Source organism: Mchenga conophoros, linkage group LG19 (genome assembly GCF_057382185.1).
Source record: "Mchenga conophoros isolate Kocher_MC1m ecotype Shallow Benthic linkage group LG19, M_conophoros_male_GT1.1, whole genome shotgun sequence".
Classification (NCBI taxonomy): Eukaryota; Metazoa; Chordata; class Actinopteri; order Cichliformes; family Cichlidae; genus Mchenga; species Mchenga conophoros.
The window spans coordinates 24,316,564-24,337,069 of record NC_140544.1 but is presented as its reverse complement, the minus strand read 5'-3'; the positions used below and the strand labels follow the sequence as shown (position 1 = coordinate 24,337,069).

At 38.5% G+C, this 20,506-nt stretch overlaps 1 protein-coding gene across 3 annotated transcripts in view; it reads left to right on the top strand.

Moving 5' to 3' along the window:
- Nucleotides 1–1,725: 1,725 nt before the first annotated feature.
- Nucleotides 1,726–20,506, top strand: part of aqr (aquarius intron-binding spliceosomal factor) — a 54,979-nt gene continuing 36,198 nt past the window's right edge. For 2 of the 3 annotated variants that reach the window (XM_085257097.1, XM_085257095.1), the window contains exons 1-20: nt 1,726–1,832; nt 2,217–2,313; nt 2,582–2,638; nt 3,046–3,086; nt 3,193–3,228; nt 3,346–3,466; nt 3,596–3,736; nt 5,518–5,586; nt 5,745–5,845; nt 5,935–6,011; nt 8,212–8,276; nt 10,269–10,385; nt 10,475–10,588; nt 11,377–11,480; nt 14,508–14,610; nt 15,994–16,114; nt 16,366–16,507; nt 16,987–17,165; nt 17,976–18,143; nt 19,647–19,816. In XM_085257097.1, coding sequence (XP_085113223.1) covers nt 2,230–2,313; nt 2,582–2,638; nt 3,046–3,086; nt 3,193–3,228; nt 3,346–3,466; nt 3,596–3,736; nt 5,518–5,586; nt 5,745–5,845; nt 5,935–6,011; nt 8,212–8,276; nt 10,269–10,385; nt 10,475–10,588; nt 11,377–11,480; nt 14,508–14,610; nt 15,994–16,114; nt 16,366–16,507; nt 16,987–17,165; nt 17,976–18,143; nt 19,647–19,816 — 2,010 coding nt within the window. In that variant the 5' untranslated portion in view covers nt 1,726–1,832; nt 2,217–2,229. Of the gene's footprint in view, nt 1,833–2,215; nt 2,314–2,581; nt 2,639–3,045; nt 3,087–3,192; nt 3,229–3,345; nt 3,467–3,595; nt 3,737–5,517; nt 5,587–5,744; nt 5,846–5,934; nt 6,012–8,211; nt 8,277–10,268; nt 10,386–10,474; nt 10,589–11,376; nt 11,481–14,507; nt 14,611–15,993; nt 16,115–16,365; nt 16,508–16,986; nt 17,166–17,975; nt 18,144–19,646; nt 19,817–20,506 lie in introns of all 3 variants that reach the window. The other variant, XM_085257096.1, reaches the window with a different exon arrangement.

The following is a 20,506-nucleotide window of genomic DNA, read 5'->3' as shown; positions in this document are numbered from 1 at the left end:
AGACAGAGAATGACACAAATGTTAACACAGATGTGTAATATTAATAAGGTGAACCTGTGAGAAAGGTTTCCAGAGTGACTGTGAAAAATAAATAAAGTCCTAAATCAACACAAAACCCAGGTGGTGTACAGCACAACTGCTTCCACTGTTTTAAGTGTTTTCCGAGTGCCTCTAAATTACAAAGGCATGAGATAGTGCACGCAAGCAGGAAGCCATGTCATTGTCCTATATGTGGAAAAGCATGCAGACAAGCTTCTCATCTGAATACCCACAAAAGAACTCACTGAAAGGGAACTCAACCAAGCCCCTCAACCAGCAGGAGAACATCAGAAAACTGAAAGTGACACATGAAAAGCATTTTTTCTCAGGAATCACTGTTCATATGCCATCACAGAAAAAGTCTGCAAACACCCATGATACACTATCAGATTTTGAAGTTGTCCGTAATGGAATGAATGAAGTATCCTGCAGCACACGTGCAAAATCCATCATTAAAGTAAGTAGCCTTGTTAAGACTAACTCAGAAGGTGTTGTGTCATGTAAAAAAAAGAGAAGCTTCAATTATGCAGAATATGCTCTACAAACTTGGTCACTCATTGTGGGATTAGGTCATACAGATGTGTTTTATTTAGCAAAATATTCCCACAGAAGGGTAACCTGATACCTCATGAGCAAACATGTAGGCACTGCAACGAAATTCCAGACGGTATCCAAAGTGAAATGAAAAATGCCAGCCTACGTCCAGATAAGTGTATTCAAACATGTATTCATTGTACAGATTTGGATGCCAAATCAAACCAAAGTCACTGTATGCTAGTACTTGTTACAAGTCATTTGCTAATAAAGAGGTAGTTCAGGGCTTGGAGGCCGTGGATGCTGATTGGCTGGCAGATCAAGAGGTAGCCTTGAACGAAGGGTAACGAATCGGGGAAAAAGCAAAGAGAGGCTACATACAATTTTAGCAATTTATTTCCCACTGAACTAGTTGTTGAAGTAGAGAATCAAAAATGCCAGCTCAAGTGTTAAGCATGAGAATAATGACTAAAGGAGTTAGAACTGTTTCAGGTTAGGGTTACTTGGACAGTACTCGTCCTGTGGTTTCAGGTTTTGTTTTTGTGGCAGACAAAAGTATCTGACAACACTTTATTTTGTGTTGTCAGATACAAGGGTTACACACAAGCTGCTTAGTGATGAATTGGTAAATTCAGTGGCTGAGAATCAGATCCAACAAGAAAATGATTGGTGTGCACCACTCAGTGTTTCTAAATGAGACAGGTGCACTGCGAGTTTTCTAAATGAAAAGGATCTTAAGCGGCACATTTGTTCAAATAATATTCAAATGACAGACCATCATTGTGGCATTTGCTTCAAAAAGTTTGTGTCTCTTTCTAAATTCGCAAAGCATTATGCTGTCCACACAGGACAGAGGCCACTTAGGTGTGGCATTTGTGGTCTTCCTTTCCCCCTCCTGCTTGGCAGCACTTTATTCAACATCCTTTGATAAAAAATATCTTCTTTGCGCATGCACATTCACTTGAAAATAGTCTATTTTGTTACGTGTTCCATCCCTTTTTTTTAACCAATTATTTTTTCTTGCGTTGTCGCCAAAATAAAAAGCTGATTTAATTTTCCCAGCAGTTTCCACACGCAACAAATACGAAACCAGGGGGAACGGAACGGATTGCAAGCTTTCGTAATTAGGGGACGGTTTGAGGGACGTACCTTTTCAGGAAGTTAGTCGCACACAGCGCGTTTGATTGTGGAGGTACATAACCAGCAGTCCGACGGCAGTTACATTCATGCTGAAATAATAATAATAATAAAAAAAAAAGGTTAGTGAGCTAAATTCTGGTAACGTTATACCACTGAACTGGAGTTAATATTGAACGATTAACGAGTCAGTTGTGTCTAAATGCTACTAATTAGCTATATCACCTCATTGAGAATGCTAACAGTTACTAATGTCATGTTACTACTTTCTGAACTCGTAACTCTTAATTTGATGTTAATTAAAGTACAGGAAAGTCAGTTAGTTCGTGGTTATGAAACCTCTTAGTTTACTTTTTAACCGAGATTGTGAACTTTCTCAACAGTAAATTACCCTGTATTAGTCCAGCTATCGTATATTTACAAAGGCTCAAGTTGAAAACAGATACTTGTATCAGTCGATACTTTAAAACAAACGATTTCTGCGCTTTTTCTTCTTTTTCTCACAGTCGTCATTTTATTATGGCCACCATGGAGAAAGAAACCCCTGCTAAAAAGGCTGCTACTCCGTCTGTATCCCAGATAAATGCGGAATATGTCACGCAGGTAATCACAGCATTTATTTTCTGCATATGTGGTTCAGTACTGTGTTGTGAAGTTTTTCCATGATGCTGGTATGCTGAAGATAAAAAAAAAGTGTCCTGATTTTCTTTTGTTGCATTCTTTGTCATGCTAAAAACATAAAGACAGCTTTGCATGGAGATAGGATAGGCCAAATGGCTGTAACTATGGCATATGTTCAATTAACAATTTGTTGCATCTTCCATGTTTATATTTAATACTATGTGTGATTTTTCACATTTCCCCTTTTCAGTTGTCTAACAAATATTGGGCGCCTCATGCAAAGAATAAACTACCTTTTGACCCTAAGGTGAGTTATTTGCGCTTTTGCAATTTAGAGGTGTTGGTATAACTTTTATTAGTGATAACCAGTCACCAGGGCTTTTGGCAAACAGTGTAACATTCAGTGATGAAAATTGCCACAGTTTGTGCTCCATTATAATGCAGTGCTTATAATTTGGATCAAGTTCAAACAAAAATAAAGTAAAGGTTGATATTGGAACTGCTTATTGGCCTAATTGTTATTTTAATCCTTGGTATCAGCCCAGAGTGGGAGCACTGTAAAGATTTGGTCATGTATCTAATAGAGATTGATTTATCATTTATCATATAGTTTCAGATAGTAAGTCAAGTCAGCAAACTACCAAGCGCATGTTTGTTAACGCTAAATTTCTGTGCTTTTATAATGCTTTGAATGTTCTTTGTGGGGGGGGTTAGGTGATGGAAGATGTTTACGAGAAGGAGATTCTCAACTCCAAGTAAGTGAATTTTGAACTTTCTTCCCCTATGAAACACTTTTAAAAAAAATATAAAGGACATATTTCACTGTTCATTGTTTTTGAGTTATGCCCATTATATTTTCAGATTTGCCATTAGGAAAATTATGCTGCTTGAATTCAGGTAAGTTATTTTTACTGGATTTTCTTTATGTTATCATTTAAACAATCACTGGAAAAACAGTGATTTGACAACACTACTTGCTACATGGATATTAATTTGTTATTTCTAATATTTCAGCCAATACCTTGAAAACTACCTTTGGGTGAACTACACTCCAGAGGTTTCCAGCAATGCCTACATCATGTCCATTTGTTGCATTGTCAATGAGAAGTTCAGAGAAAATGTTCCAGCCTGGGAGGTAAAAAAAGCAGTAATTTGTTGAAGTTTAGCATAATTATCATTAAATGTTGTCTATATTTGATTGTGTTTGCCACAGCTAATGCAGGAGCTCAGCTTTTTACTTTTTCTATTGTTTGCTGTGTTTCAGGTTTTCAAGAAGGAACCAAGTCATTTTCCATTTTTCTTCAAATGTGTGATGGAAGCCGTTCTGGCAGATGAGCAGGCTGGTCTTACTCTGAAGGAACAAACTGTGCTTCTAGTCTTTATGGACCACTGTTTCAACAGTCTGGTGTGTACCACTACACTGATATCTTATAACTAAATATTCAGAGAAGTTAGAGTTATTCTACTACCACAGTGATGTCTGTGTTATTGTGAGTCATCGGTTTATATTTTAAAGACAGTATTTATATATTATAAAATGACATGACTTGTCTATTTAAGCCAGGTTAGTGTCTTAAAATGTAAAGCCAATTACATGATGATTTAAATAATACAAATTAAGACACTTTCTTACACCATAATGGAAGCAATGTCAGCATACACTGAAGAGGTACAAGGTTAAAAAATGTTTGTATATCTCTTGGGAAATAGTTCTACACAACATTTTAATATGGACTTTCTTTACGTCCTAATAGTTTTTAAAAGGTTTTTAAAGAGCCCAGGTGACTATCTCTTGGACTTTCACCGTGATCATAGAATTATGATCACTGACAGGTCAGGTAAACATCACTGATTATCTCTTCATCATGGCACCTGTTAGTGAGAGTGATACGTTAGTGAGCAAGTGAACATTTTGTCCTTATAGTTGATGTGTTAGAAGCAGGAAAATTGGGCAAGCATAAGGATTTTAGCAAGTTTGACAAGGGCCAAATTGTGCTGGATAGACAACGCTGGCAGAGCATCTCCAAAACTGCAGCTCTTGTGGGATGTTCTCAGTCTGCAGTCGTCAGTATCTATTAAAAGATACAGGGTCATGAGCAGCCAGGGTTCACTGATGCACGTGGGTAGTGAAGGCACCGTGTGGTCTGATCCAACAGTCGAGCTACTGTAGCTGGTTCTGATAGAAACGTGTGAGAATACACAGTCCATCGCAGTTTATTGTGTTTGGGCTCATCAACTGGACAATGGAGCAATGGCATAAGGTGGCCTGGTCTCATGAATCACATTTTCTTTTACATTACATGCATGGCTGGGTGCGTTGCTTACCTAAGGAACACTGGGTACCAGGATGGACTATGGGAAGAAGGCAAGCCAGCAAAGGAAGTGTGATGCTTTGGGCGATGCTCTGTTGGGAAACCTTGGGCTCTGCTATCTGTGTAGATGCTTCTTTGACATGGACCAACTACCCAAGCATTGTTCCAGACCATTTAGGTCCATTCATGAAAACTATGTTCTCTGATGCGTGTGGCCTCTTTCAGCAGGATAATGTGCTCTGTCACAAAGCAAAAATGGTTTAAGAATGGTTTGAGGTGTTGGCTTGGCCTCCATATTCCCTAGATCTCAGTCCAGTTGAGAATCATGTCCAATCCATGGAGGCCCCACCTCATACCCACAGGACCTAAAGAGTCTGTTACTAACATCTTGGTCCAAAATACCACAGCACACCTTCAGGGGTCTAGTGGAGTCCATGCCTCAACAGGTCAGGTCTGTTTTGGCAGCAAAAGGGGTACCAACACAATATTAGGCAGGTGGTCATGATGTTATGCCTGATGTACTGGTACTGGAAAGATAAGTAAGAATTAATGCAATTATCTTTACTGTCCACTAGATGGCAATAATAGACAGGACAAGTCAATTTGGGTGATCTCCATCTGTATCCTCTGCAGTTGCATTAAACCACAGGCAAGCACTGCGGATGTTTCACTTAAAATGTGCTGTGATAGCCTGCTGCCCTTTGATTGTATCCCATAAAGGCCTCTAAATAATTTAGTTGGAGACTCCTACTAGGGATTGAAGTATAATATATTTTTTTAAGTATAATGCACAAAGCATTTTGACAACCCCCACCTCTCACACTTAATCTTCCCTCATTTTTTTTCTTTCTCTCTCTCTGCACTTTCCTCCCAGGAGGTAGATTTGATCAGAGAGCAGGTGCAGCAGCTCATCTCTCTGCCAATGTGGATGTGCCTCTTACCAGTAAGATGTCAAACTATTATCGTAATTAAGAAGCTGTGGTGTTTATTGGCACACCAAGTAATGTTTGATAATTCTAAAGGAATGAATTGCTTCCTTGCTATGAGACTAATCCCTCTTTACACTCATTTGTTACTCATTTGTTTCTGTGATTTTTACAGTCCAGACTCCAGCACGAGCTGAAGAAAGTTCCAAAGCTGCAGAAGTTCTGGAATCTAATCAAAAAGAAATCTGATAAAATGGATGCTGACACAGCTGAGCAGTAATGATATTTGTGTTCAAAGAAATCTATACAGATTTAGAGAATCTGTTTCTAGGTTGTTCTGATTTACTTTCTTCGTGTTTCCTCAGGGCAAAGAAGGAGAGGACCTTCCTCTCGGCTCTTATTAAAAAGTTTCACGGAGTTCTTGCGTCAATTCCACCAACAGGTAAAAAAATGCTTGTATATCTCTTGGGAAATAGCTCTACACAACAATTTAATAAGGACTTTCTTTACGTCCTAATAGTTTTTAGAAGGTTTTTATAGGGTCTAGGTGACTATCTCTTGGACTTTCACCGTAAATAATTGGTCAGATCCATAAATCTCAAAAACATAAATGTGTTTAAGCATTCTCTTTGTAAAATTAACAGATACATCTGTGTGCATGGCCCTCTTTTATAAAGCTTAGTCATAGTAAGATTGTACTCACATGCACAAGCTTTATTTCCACTCTGGTATTTATCCATAAATATACACTCCTTTACTTAATCATTTGCATAATTAAATGCTGTTTGCACCTCGAGCTATTAGACACAGCAGTGAATTCCACAGCAAACAGAAGTGCTTTTTCACTGTAAGTGTAACTAAGAGACGGAGATGTTGGAGAAAAAGAAATGTGTTCTGTTTATTGAATCATGGTTTAAAGTAAAACTGCTGATCTGAGAAATGCAAGCCAGATGAAAAAGTGGACTTGATTTGCTATACAAATATGAAAAACGTGAAAAAATTACATTTCTTTATAAATACGAGAACCCCGTGGTACGATATTGTCACAATTCATTACTCATGATATTTTTGTTATTTTTGTTGCAAAATGAAATTGCCAAGCATGCCGACACTGTCACTAAAACCGGCCATAAATGTTGCCAAAGTTGGAGTCGGTCTGCAGTTGAATGGGGGTCAAGTTGTCAGTTGCATGCAGTAACTGGAAAATCACAAATCGCATATCTGTTGCTTTTTGCATCGACATAAATTCCCATTTAACTGTTACTTTTGTGCTTACGAAACCTTTTGTTCTATTAGCAGCATAACCAGAATACAACCAGCTTGCAGCCGGTTGAGCTGAGTTCCCTTGAGTTGTGCTCACTGACAAAAACTCATTAAGACTGGCAGTGTCAAGCTGATTTGTCTACATTTATCAACTAAATAGCAATTATTTGCAAACCTTTGACAATCTAGGACGTGACCAGTGTTGGATGGTTTTTCAGTTGAGCTGATTTAATTAAGTTTGCTAAGCTAACTCAAGATGGTGGTGCATGAGATGAGCCCTTTTGTTTGCTAGTAGCAGTGTTTTAATTCGTTTAATAAAATATTGAAAATTTGGTGTTAATACAATGTTGCCACAAAGAAAATGCGATTCTATGCTGTATCGGTGCGTGTGAAAAGCAGAAATGGCTAATTTGACACAACATAATGCATTATGTTTTCCAGCTATCCTTTCTTCTCTCTCTTTCTTCTCTCTTGCCTTGATGCAGTTTTTAAGAAGAACAGATGAGATTTTAGTGCTTAAAGGTCAAGGTCATCATGGCCTCCAATGCATGAATATGCTGACTATAATGAAATTCCACACAAAAGTCTAATAAGATAAAATGGTCAACTAATGCTTTTTTTATACCCAAAAAGGTCAAAGGTCACTATGACACCGTAATGTTCTGCACAAACACCCTTCTAGTTTTTACAGAAGGCCATATCTCAGGAGCAGGAGTGAAATTTGTGAGAATATTTAACATTTGATTAGATACTGGATTGTCTTCATATAATCTCTGTGTGTTATATGAGTCTGGATAGAAATGGATGTAAACTGTTGCCAGTTGCAGCACGCCTATTCTTTCTTTTCGAGTCGTGCAGCTGCCCAAGGAGGATGTGCTCCAGCTGCCACACAGCCAACGGCGCTCACCGCTATGTTGTAATGCAGGCCGACACACAGGCCCCCCACCTGAATGCTAAAAACAGAATGTGTGTATTTGTGTGTTTAGATAGAATCAAACCTGACAGATTAGATCAGAATCTAAAACCCAGTAGGATCCACATCACTCCAATACTTACTGCATGGCTCAACTTCTAAGTGTACACACACACTTACACACCAGCATGCCTAATGAGAGCTGGGGACCCAACATGCTGCTGTGCGAGCCGTGCAGCATCTCGTAGCGAGGCTCACACACTCAGCATGGCACTTTGGCGTTGTCCATATGCGTTTGCTGTCCTCGTGTCCTTGTTGAAAACTACACATCGCCCTCTACAAAGCAACATCTAATATTTCCTGTCTTTTTTGGGTTTGTCTATTCATCATATTTTATCTTTTGCTGTGAATGTGGATTTCCTGAGCCAAAGTTATAACCTGAATTATGCCCTCTTATTTTCCACAGGGCCTGTACCCATGGACCAAGTGCATTACTGCGAGAGATTCATAGAACTCATGATTGATTTGGAGGTAAAGCACAACCTTCTTAATCATACATTTCTCAGCCATGTTAATTTTTTATTTATGTTGAGAGATAATGCATTCATTCTTAGACTTGTTTCTATGGGACTTTCAGTACAAGGGTAGTTCTACAGTATTTTTGTAATCATGATATCCTGATGAAGGAAGCAGTCTAGACTTAATTTTCTGCAGATCTCATTTGTTTGTCTTTTGTCCTTCACATTTATAGCTAACTCATGTCATTAACAGTCACTGGATAAATGATCTGCATCAGCTTTGCTCTCTGTGCTTCTCTCTTTCCTGTCTGCAAAGCTATGCACTATTTGAAGCAGTAGTCTGATCATAGTATGAGAGGTTATTTTCAGCGTGATGGCTTTTGACATGTGCTACAAACTGTAAAGTATAACAAAGCCCAATGACATAATGTTTGGGGACATCCAATTCCCTTTTTAGAAAAATGATGTTTGAAGGAACAATTTATTTAAAATATCCTTGTTTTGTTTTGGGGGGATATTTTTGGTTTGTTGGTGTCTTTAAATTTATAACAGATTGCAGATTTGAATTTATTTTCCAATGTCTGTTTTCTGTTCTTAATTTAACTCCCGTGTGCTCGACTGTTGCCTGGAAACTTGAGGAAAAGGTCTTGTAGGTGAGAGATAGTTATTTAAAAGTGTCAGTTTCTTTCGGCTGTGAGCTGCAGCGTTATTAGATGTGAGATCTACAAAAAAAAATGTACTCCACCAAATCTCAATGAAAATCATGGTGTACTATTTGCAGCTGTTTTTTTTTTTTCATCATATTTTGAGGCGGGGGAAGCTTCTCCTGGAGAAAAAGTAAAAACTAAGAAAACTTTATTTAGTTGCCGTAGATGCCATGCAATAGAGTGTATTCAACTGTGGAAATCACGATGCGTTTTTGTCACAGAGTCAGGTTTTTTTTGTTTTTTTGTTTTTTTTTTAAGGTGATGAAATAGCTTTTAAAGATAAGAAATATTTTTGATGTATCCATTTTTTAAAAGAAATAATGAAGTGACGCAGAACTTCACATAATTATTTAATTCCTGACTAATGAAGGTGGTGTTAAGACACAGTGTCACGTAAGATTTTTACGCCTCCTGCCTGGGCAGACCTGTTACTAGTGAGTGAGCACAATGGATGTCATCTGGCCCTCTGCTGACAGGCTGGCCTTGCTGTTTCTGGCAGTGGCTACTAGCTGGCCAGTTGACTGTCCCTAGACTCATCTCCTGTCCTTCAGCACTATCATTGTACAAAGACTCAGTTGCCTGAAATCCATACTTCTACTCTCTGATGACAATATGAAAATGATTGCAGAGGAAAATACACCTATTATCAAGCCAGTTCTGTGTTGACTGTCAGAACCGTGTTGAGATCAGAGATTGCTGTTGCATATAAAGGGTATCTGTTCTTTCTCTCTTTAGGTCTTACTCTTACTCCAGCACATGCTGCCTTGAACATCACTTTTCCATGATTGATATAGATATTTTGTCTGTGTTTTGCCTCACAGTTTTGTATTTCATATTTGGTTTCACATTAGTGTTCATTTTTCCCCTTTGCAGCACTCTTTATAGTGTGAATCTGTATGCTCTAGTCACTCTCTTACTCAAAAGTGTTCTTTGTTATATTCTCACCAAAGCAGGTCTGTTATCTCATTTTGACAGGTCTCCTCTGTTCTTGCCTTTATGTCATGTTCCTGTGCTGCAAGCATCAACCACATAAATAATGAATATAGACGAGAGTTAGACAGTTTTTGCCATATTGTCTTCACATCTTTCTGTCAGAAAGCGAAAAATAAGACAAACTGTCTTATGTTGAAAAATAACCTCAAGACGAAAAAACAGCAATCAAAAAGATGCCTTGATAATCACGATGCTGAAAAATATGGTTGTTCGCAAACCAGTAAAGTTTAGTTTAGTGTGGTTTACTTTGTTATCGTTTGGAGGTGAGCATTTATTTCCACAAACATGGTTTCATGTGTGTATAGGCACTGCTGCCCACCAGGCGTTGGTTCAATACAGTGCTGGATGACTCTCATTTGGTGGTCAGATGTCACCTCTCCAGCCTCACAAAAAGAGAGAAGGAGGGGCATCTCTTCTGTCAGGTACAAAAATAAGCAAATATGCATTAAAACTTGTCAATGACAATATTCATGTTCACAAAGAATTAATTGTTATTTCCTCATCTTTCTAGTTGCTGGACATGCTGAAGTTCTACACTGGTTTTGAAATCAATGATCAGACAGGAAATGCACTGACTCAGAAAGAGATGACCACTTTGCACTATGACAGAATCACCTCACTGCAGGTAAGAATTATATAAAATGATTTTCAGATATATGATTTCATTTGCATAAACTATATGGATAAAAGTACTGGGCCAGCTACACAGCAGGAGCTGTAGGTGTAATGCTTTGAAGCTTCCAGCACACAGTGCTGATGTTAATACCAGTGGTGGTTTAGAGCTGTTGAGTTATTGAGTCTATTGGCGTACTTTTATGCACCTCAGCACTCTGGAACCCCGCTCGGTAACTTCATGTGGACTGCTGCTTCATGGCTAAGTTACGGTGTTTCCTAAATGCAGTAATACTACTTACAGTTGAATATCGAATATCAAAGAGGGAAAAAACTTGTTGCAGGGGTAATATAATACTACATACAAATGGATGCACGGTTAGGTGCTTGAGTTATACACCTGTGGTAATGGGACTGAAAAAAACAGAATTCCATGTAATGTAATGGAATACTTTTGATTTTCCAGCATGCCTCATAAGCATCTTTAGTTTTATATATCAAAGTAACTGTTGCAGAGAGAAATGTATGTACCAGAGTATCAGATCATTTTTTTTCATAGTTGTAATAAGAAATGAACTCTTTCCTCATCTTATGCTGAATGTGAATATAATGACTGAATAAATAAGAATGAATGTAAAGTATTCAGGACTGTTGATTTTTCTATATATATCTTTATAAATCACATTTTCAGTAACTATCTCAAGAAACTATTTCATGGAAAAAACAGTTATGTATTATAATGGTGATGTGTATCTAGACATCAGTGTCTCATAGCACTGCTTATTGGGTTCTGTCTTGCAGAGGGCAGCCTTTGCTCATTTCCCAGAGTTGCACGACTTTGCTTTATCCAGTGTCGCATCAGTAGACACCCGAGAATCCTTGACCAAACACTTTGGGCATCTCAGGTAATTAAAATCATTTAAAACAAGTAGCATGTTGTAAATGATGTGATGGGAGGATATGCATCATAACTGCTAAATTAGCTAGCAATGGAACATTGCTTTAGCTGGCATGATTGCTAATGTGTAAATATTTTGCATGTTTATTAGAGGCTTTCTGTGTTCATCATTCTGCCTTATTTTCAAGTACCTTTTGACCTCGAAAGCTCAAATTCTCCGCGTATAGGTCCAAAAGAATCAGCTCCTAGCGTATTGCTACCATGTTCAGAGGTTCTCCTGAACATCATAAAGTACAAGTTACAATTGAAACAAAGAAGGAAAAAAATGTAATAATAATGAGCAATATAGTAGGATTTTTGCTTACACAACAATCCCACCAGCTGAGGCCCATGTCCATGATTATCTTGCTCCTGTGTTGTAATATAGCAGCTCCACCATTGCTGTCTGACTTCCTGCTAAATGGCAGCTAGTGAACCCTTGAACAGGCAGCTGGTACCAGCCGGAGAGAGAGGCACGCCTCATTAATCTAATCGATTTGCAGTGGCTTGAGAATAAACTCTTGGAACAGCTGTGTTTGTCAGATCATATTAGCTTGCCAAGGAGCCAAAAAGCACCCTCACTTTGATGAACTGGCCTGTGTGTGTGTTTTCACTTGTTCACATGTATATGAGAGTGAAAAGAAACCGATTCATTAGTAATTTGTAATTACTTTAAGATTTTATCTTTCTTGAAGTTGACATTTTCAAATTACTGACCAAAACTTTTTTTAAGGTCTTTGTGTTTGGCTCGGCTTTATTCTATTTCACCAAGTGATTACTATTTTGTTTTTACTGTATGGAAGTTCTTTATTTGTGATAGTTGTTTAAACAACTCAAAATTAGTCTTAGCTGGCAATGTCTCCATATACATATTTCTTTCCACATCAGTGGTGGATTATAAAAGCTTAAACCCCATATTAAATTTCTTTGAATCAGGCAAAGGGATATGAGCCGAGCTGAGCTGAATCAGGTAAAGACTTAGCTGAACCATTTTGTGCATTTCTAGGAGCAGGAGCTCTGCTCCATTTTTCCATAGAATTAAGGTTTTGAATATAGCAGGACGGCATTGTTCACTGCTCCACAACTGTCACCAAAGCAGCTCCTGGGTTACTCCAAATATACGATCAGATTTAACGAGGCACTTTTCATCCAAACAACTCCTGCTAATGCCAGTTTTTTCCAGCAGTACTACCCATGGGCTAAGCTCCCAGTCACCTGCCGCTCTGAATTTATCCACTAAGTCCCCAAAACACACAAAAGCTAGCTAGCCCACACTTATACACACCCATACTATTACATATATACGCAAACACAAATAAACACTTTTTTTCAGGTATGTGACAACAGGTGAAGTGCCATTTGTGGCCATAAATGAACTGAATGATATTGAATTCAAACAGAAAAGAATCCTAATTGTGACAAATGTTAACCTACACTGCACAGCATATTAAAATAAGGAGTGTGATTGGTGCTCTGGATTATAGTCACTGTGGAGATGTTTGTACAGATGTTTAGATCCTTTTTATCTGTTTTTTTTGTTTTTTTTTGTTTTGTTTTGCCTCTGGGACAGCTATGACCAGTTACATTATGGTTTTAAGTAGTTCAACCATCAGTACCACCTATCCCTGTGAATGTAATATCTCCACAAAATGTGATGGAAATTCTTGAAATTAGTTGTTATTGGTCAAAAGTCAAGGTCACACAACACATTTTTGGCAGTAACATGAGAATTCTTAGGTTTTTTTCCCCCAAAATCTCGCTCAGAAAAGTGTGTAGACATGATATATAGTAAACTTTAGAAAAACTCCTGTTATGCCCCCCCCCATCTGCATTTCTTATAGTAAGTTGTTGTGCTGCGTTTATTTTGTTGCTAGGGGAAGGAATGTCCACATGATCCATGGCAGGACATCCAGTGGGCCACCAAACTGCATCATTGGCAGAATTGCCACCCCACTGCTCGAGCGTGGCATCACAAGTAGCAAAATGCATGCACATACACGGCTACAGTTGGTCAGTCCACGTGTGGCTGCCCAGGCCTGTCAAAGTGTGTCCAGACCTTGTCCCTTGTTGGGCACCAGACCCTGTCTGTGTCACAGTGTGTCAGCCTGATTAAAATAGGTTGTATGCAGAGAGCCACACCTCAGCCTTCCGAAGCGGAGATGGGCTTTGATTTTCATAATCCTGTCTCATCAGTGCAGCTCGACCCCTCAACATACATGCTGACAGAGCAGGAATGCAGTGTCAAAGCAAACAGAAGCATTTTGTGCCACAGTGCTAATAAGCACTAATAAGACTTTGATGAGGCTCCTATTCTAACACGTTTACAATGTTACCATTTAGTGGATTGAAAACCATCCATGAGTGCCAAAAAATAAATAAATACTAATTTGGAATTGTCAGACCACAGGACAGTTTTCCACTTCACCTCATTTTGAAAAAGTCTGTTCTACTGTAACAAAAGGTGGCAGCATTTCTTTGTCTTGTTTATATTAGATTTTTCTCTGCATCATAGACTTTGCAGTTTCTGCACATTTACTCATGCAGTTAATGACACTGACAATTGTTGTAGGAGCATACCCAAGCACATGGAGGGATTCCACTGCAGAATGGTGTCTTATTTTAAGTAATGCAAGATCATGGCATTTCAGTATTGTGCAAGGTAGATTATAAAATCACTAATGTCTTTGCAGCTGTATATTAATAAACACAATTAATTGTTGAGGATTTTCCCCAACACTGTTGCACCTCTCTCCATCTTCTGAAATATTATCTTTGTACTTCTTTGAATAAAACAGGGATTTGTGTAGATTGTATATAGATGTTGGACAAATAATAGTAAGAATGTATTCTTAATTGAGAAATCCTATGGTTGGTATTCTTATAATCTTTATCACTCGAGTCTTTACCAAACATTAGACAGGATTTAGTTAATATTTACTCATACCTGCTCTAGACAGAAGTGTTGCTTCTTTTTCTGATTTTTCTGTCTCTGTAGTCCCAATATGCTCCACAAGGTGGCCTCTTATTTGTGCCTGCTGCCTGAACTGCCTGAAGGGCAAGACACCACTATTGAGAAAGCGGTTCTGCTTGAGTTGCTGGTAAGTGCACTGTTGGGTTTACTGGGTTATGTATGTGAGCATATCAGTGTTTTTTTGTTTCATTTTGTTTGTTGACATGTTTCTTGAAATTTAAAAAATAAAATATTAAAATATTTATTCCAGGATTTGTAGGCAATGGTTAACGCCTGAGACTTTAAATTAACCCTTTAAATAAACCTATATTGGCATTGGTTATATGGCAACTGAGAATATAAAAGATGTATCACTGGTGTTTATAAACAGTTATTTTACAAAACATTCACTGGTCATTTGGCAATACCGTATACTAGGATTGGATTTTACATTTTAAAATAATTAATCTCATTAACTTCAAATACATATTTTATTATTGCAGTTTGACTGCACTGTCCGTTGTGAATTTGCCTTCTAATCCAATAAATGCTTCATGTGGGCATTTCTGTAACATTGGGTAAATCGTAGGCAGGACTAATATGATGGAGAGTCATTTATTTATTTCCTTTCGTGGAATCTCTGAAGAAGCCTAAGCTTTGATTTTGCTCTGTAGTCACCCTTTGCTTGCTCTCCTAATTTTCTCTTTCAAAACCTCTCCTGGAATCTGGGGGACCCTAGTTTGTCTAGTCTCTCCAATACACACTTAACTGTTCGTGGCAGACCTCTTCATCAAAGTGGTTATTTCAAAGCACAATTACACATAAGACGTGACGGAGAAGAGCTGTGTCTTATTTATCTGAGTCAATTTTTGCAGGAGACTGAGGGCTTTCATTTGTGTGTGCATGAAGTTACGCCCTAAAACCAACATCCTTGCACAGATAGATTAAAAAACAAGTGTTTGCAGGACTGTAAGCTACAGCAAAACAGTTGACTGAACACAGTCATTACAGACAGCATATAGGATGAACCAGTTATAAGGATAGCAGATGACAGCATTTTTTTTTACAGTTTATTTTATTGTTGATATTATTTATCCTCCCTTTATGTCAAGGAAACAAATAAATCCTTAGTATAAGTAACTGTTTTAAATTGTTTCAGCTCTGCATCACATCTTCAGACATCTACTCAGTGCAAAATGTTTCTGACACATCAGATAAACATCAGACATCTGTAAACATTGTGTTATTTGCATGGCCAAGCAGCTCCTGTAGGTGTAGGTGGCACAGTACTCTTTTTCCATATAGTGTAGATAAATGAGGCACAGAGAATCAAGAGTTCAACAGAAAAAAAACCCATTTAATTTGAAAAATGAAACTATATTAAAGGCCTATAACTTTATGTCTAAAGGAGGAAGTAAGATTCCTAAACATTGGGCCGATAGGGCAGTGCAGCATTTGCTTATTGACATCTTCTCTCCAAACATGTTCTCAGTGTCATTTTTCTCTCTTGCTGTTTGCCATCCACGTACAGGTGTCTTGTCATGAGCGCAGAATCTCTCAGATTGAGCAACTTAACCAGATGCCCCTTTATCCAACGGAGAAGATAATCTGGGATGAGAACATTGTGCCAACAGAGTATTACTCAGGAGAAGGTGTGTATTATAAATGAATGTGTGAATTGTTACTGAGTTAGTATGTCTGTGCATGTATCTATGTGAGTTGACATGAAATAGAATACATGCTACTATATCTGTCTAATCTGTGCCTCATATTTGCATATACTAAATATATACCCACATTCTGTGATATTCTGTTATATATGCAGTGTTATAACACAAGGTCTCACAGACGTTTACATCTGAACATGCAGACATCAGTTATTAGTTTTGTTCTGTCTTTTCAGGTTGTTTGGCTCTACCAAAGCTAAATCTCCAGTTCCTGACACTCCACGACTACCTGCTGAGGAACTTTAACCTCTTTCGTCTGGAGTCCACCTATGAGATCAGACAGGACATAGAAGATGTGATTTGGCGCATGAAACCATGGTGAGATGTCATCAATTTTGTTGGCAGCACAGAACACTTAATCTATAGTGCCTTATTGTTTTCTTGATTAAAATATGCAAACATCATTGAAAAAGTAATAGAAAGACATAGTTTGAAAAAGGAATGATAAACATTGGTGTTTCTTTTAATGCAAAAATGAAGCATTAAATAATCTATAGCATACTTTGTGTTTTTAGGTTAATTAATGAAGAATTGTATCCTCTGTCTACCTGTCACGTGGTGGCGCAGCACATTGACAATAATTTATGGCATTTGGTTCACCACATTTTAAAACCCATTGCTTAACATAATAAGTGCTCCCATTATGTCAAGTGATGTAGCAACTTGCTTGTTGTTCCTGCAGAAGTAAATAAGTAAGCAGTAGTGCCATGTGTTGCCCTAAATCCAGCTGATTTCCATTCTTGACAACAGCCCACAGCACTTGTCTTAAGTTCTTGTTGTGTTTGTCTTTCTAACAGGCAGTCAGAGTATGGTGGAGTGGTGTTTGGAGGCTGGGCGAGGATGGCTCAGCCAATCACCTCTTTTTCCATAGTTGAGGTTGCCAAGCCCAACATCGGAGAGAGCTGGCCTGCTCGTGTTCGCGCAGATGTGACTATCAACCTCAATGTACAAGACCATATCAAGCATGAGTGGGAAGGTAAAAGTAGCGGACCATTATAAAGTCAAACAAACTGATTATGAAATTGACCCTATTTCAATAGATTAACTACACATTCCATATTACCTTGGTATACTTTTAGTTTTCCTGTTTTTCCCCTCTGTACAGTTCTACAGGGGTTTATAATCACCATAAAGTCTTCCTGTACTGCTGTTTTCTATCCTGTCAGGCTCATGACCCTTTTTTCTGACTTTACCACAGAGCGTTTGTTTTATTTCCTGGTCATTTTTCTTACTATCTCTCAGTGTGGTTGATGAGGCAGCTATAGATAATGTCAACAGGAGCTTGACAGTTGTGATTCACAGGGAACATAAAACACACACCGAGGCCTCTGACTGGCTCTTTGCTATAGCTTTCCGGAAAAAGATGCCAGCTCAATGTTCCTAAGTAAATGTATGCCAGTGCATTTGGATTGATTACTAGCGAAAATGAATGCTATAGGGGGAAAAAAGTAATCGCTATATTTCTAAAAAGGTGATTTTCTGCTGGATTTAAAAAAAGCAAAATATATATATATATCACAAACTGAAAACTCTGTTCTCTCTAAAACTACTTTTATAGTTTTATTTATATTTTGTATTTCAGTAAGTGTTAGATATTACATCCATTCTTTACTTCCAGTAGCTCTTTCCCTAGAGCTTCAGGTTTTAATGATCAGGCAAATGTTGACATGGTGGTTCATCTTCTTCCCCCACCATACTACATTCTCCCATCTTTTATCTCTAAGTCATTTCCTTTCCTCTTTTTGCTATAAGTCTAACACCCATAAACCTTTTTCCCCCCCTGCAGGTCTGCGGAAACATGATGTTTGCTTTCTGATCACGGTGCGCCCCATGCTGCTCTACGGCACACGTTTTGACCGGCGTCAGTCATTTGTGGATCAGACTGGCCTTGTGTATGTGAGAGGCTGTGAGGTGCAGGGTATGCTGGATGACAAGGGGCGTGTCATCGAGGAAGGTATGCTCATATGCGTTTGCGCCTGTATACGTAGGCTCACACACACAGCAGTGACACCTGACATCCATCCACCTATCAGATCTGTACACCGTCAGCCCTAGCAGCTAATCCTCAGGAGAGGGTCAGACTGGTGTTGTCATGGTGACTGTCACTGTGAAACCTGGCCTTTTTCACCTTAAGACTTCATTAACCTGTGGTCAACAATGACACCTGAGAGCTGCTGGCTCTCCTCTTTGTTCTACTTATTGGATTTAACTGAAGGGCTTGCTCTGGTTTGCTTTATCTATAAGAGGGCACTTAATGTACTTGTCCTGCAGAATTAAGTAATGTGGTACATAAGCTACAATCACCTTAGATGAAAGTATTGCCAACAGCAGCAGATTGTGAAATTAAAAAAAAAACATTTCTGCGACAGTCCTTAAAGTAATCTTGGCTGATTCCGTTTTTGGTTGCAAGTGTGGGAGTCAGAACATGTGTACATGTGTTGAAACATCCTTCCCTTATTCTTTCATGACGTTTTATATATGCAGAGGGGAATGGCTTTAGAAATAGACATGCTGGGGAACATGTCCTGCCAATGTTGGCTTGTTTAAACTTTCAGCTTCCCAACAGGGATAAGTGGTACTTTGGCTTGTTGTGTGGAGGGGAGATGTCACATAAATCACTGGGCATTTGGTGAATGTACGGGGGGGGGGGACGACGACACAGGGCAACGTGTGCATTTTGGGACACTCGTAGCTAACTGACATACCATTTTATAAAACTGCTCAAGTGTAGAACATTTATATGAGCTACGATGGTTTAAATGTATTTTTAATGACTTGAACAATGTATGTCCCTTTATATTAAGTATTGAGTTAATCCCACCTTTTAATAACTGACAACTTAATACAAAGGCATAAATATATTTTATAACAGCTGAGACACCTTACTCCAGCTCGCTACATTGTTACTGAATAGTGTGGAGGGTGTAGCTTCCACTCTTAAGCTATCACCACACTCATTTTGTTAAGGTGGATTTTATTGATCCCCACATAACTGTGCACATTTGCACATGGGAACACATGTCAGAATTGGAGTGGATTGGTTTCTGCTATGTGCCCTGCAGCTCCACACAGATTCTATTTAGAAATCTGTGATAGCTGCACACTGCACCACACAGGCCCCCTAATGGGAATAGGCCTAAAGCCCATGGCCAGTCAATCAAGTGTAATGTAATTCCTCTTCCTGAGAAGGCATTGAAAGTCTTAGCTCTTTTTAAAGGGTTTTATTTTTTAATTTGAGAATATATGAGTTTAATTACTTTGACTTGCTCACAGTGACTCACTTAACATTGATCTTTATTCTTTTTCTCTGTCCTTAGTTTTACTTTCCTGTGTTTAGGATTAGGATAAAACTTTCTAACAATGTTTCTAAAATGCTACACTGTTTCTGATTTTTTTTAAGGTTATTTTTTTCATTATTTCATTGCTATAATAAATAATCCTTGGTACTTTGGTTTAGGTCCTGAACCAAAGCCCAAGCTGCGTGGAGATGTCAGAACATTTCGTGTATGGCTTGACCCAAACCAGTACCAGCAGGACATGACCAGCAGTATTCAGAGTAACACCGAAGACCCATATGAGACTTTCAACATCATCATGAGACGCAAACCTAAGGAAAACAATTTCAAGGTTTGGATTGCTTTAGCTTCAGACCTTGAGTTCTGCTTCTGTCAACATCGCCCTGAGTGATGTATCACTGTCTTTAGTGTTCTAGCTCTGAGATTGGGGCCAGGGTGACTCTGAGGTTGCCACACAATGAGTCCTTTTCAGTGGTCCCTCTAACTCTCGTCCAAGGCTTTTCTTGTAGCAGTAAACTCGCAGTGTTTCAAAATGTTGAGATGCTTTCTGTGAACTAGCTTGACTGGGGTACACAGTCAGTGTAACGTGTTCTTAGAAAGTTAACAAAATGCAAACCTCAAGTTTTGATTTCAAGACCTGTTACACAGATTTCACATCATGGAATTCAGGTCATGATAAAATCAAACATGTGAGTACTGAGACCTTTATTACTGGTTTTATGTAGCTTGGCGTCATTAGATTGTTAACTGGCATGAAGAAAACACCCCCCCACCATCTCTTTCTTTAAAAGCTTTTCATTAGAGCATTTCAGATCTGCTAATTCTAATTCTGCACATCAGTTTCTGTCTTTCACAGCCACAGCAGTTACAGATGTTTTTGCTTTTTTTCTGAATTTGAAAAGCGCAGCAGCTAACAGATATTCAGGCAACATCTCCATCTTTGAAGCATGACAGACCTAAAAGTAAACACGCTTCCCCGTTTGATGCACAAAGTATTAGACAGTTTGCAGCTCATTAAAAT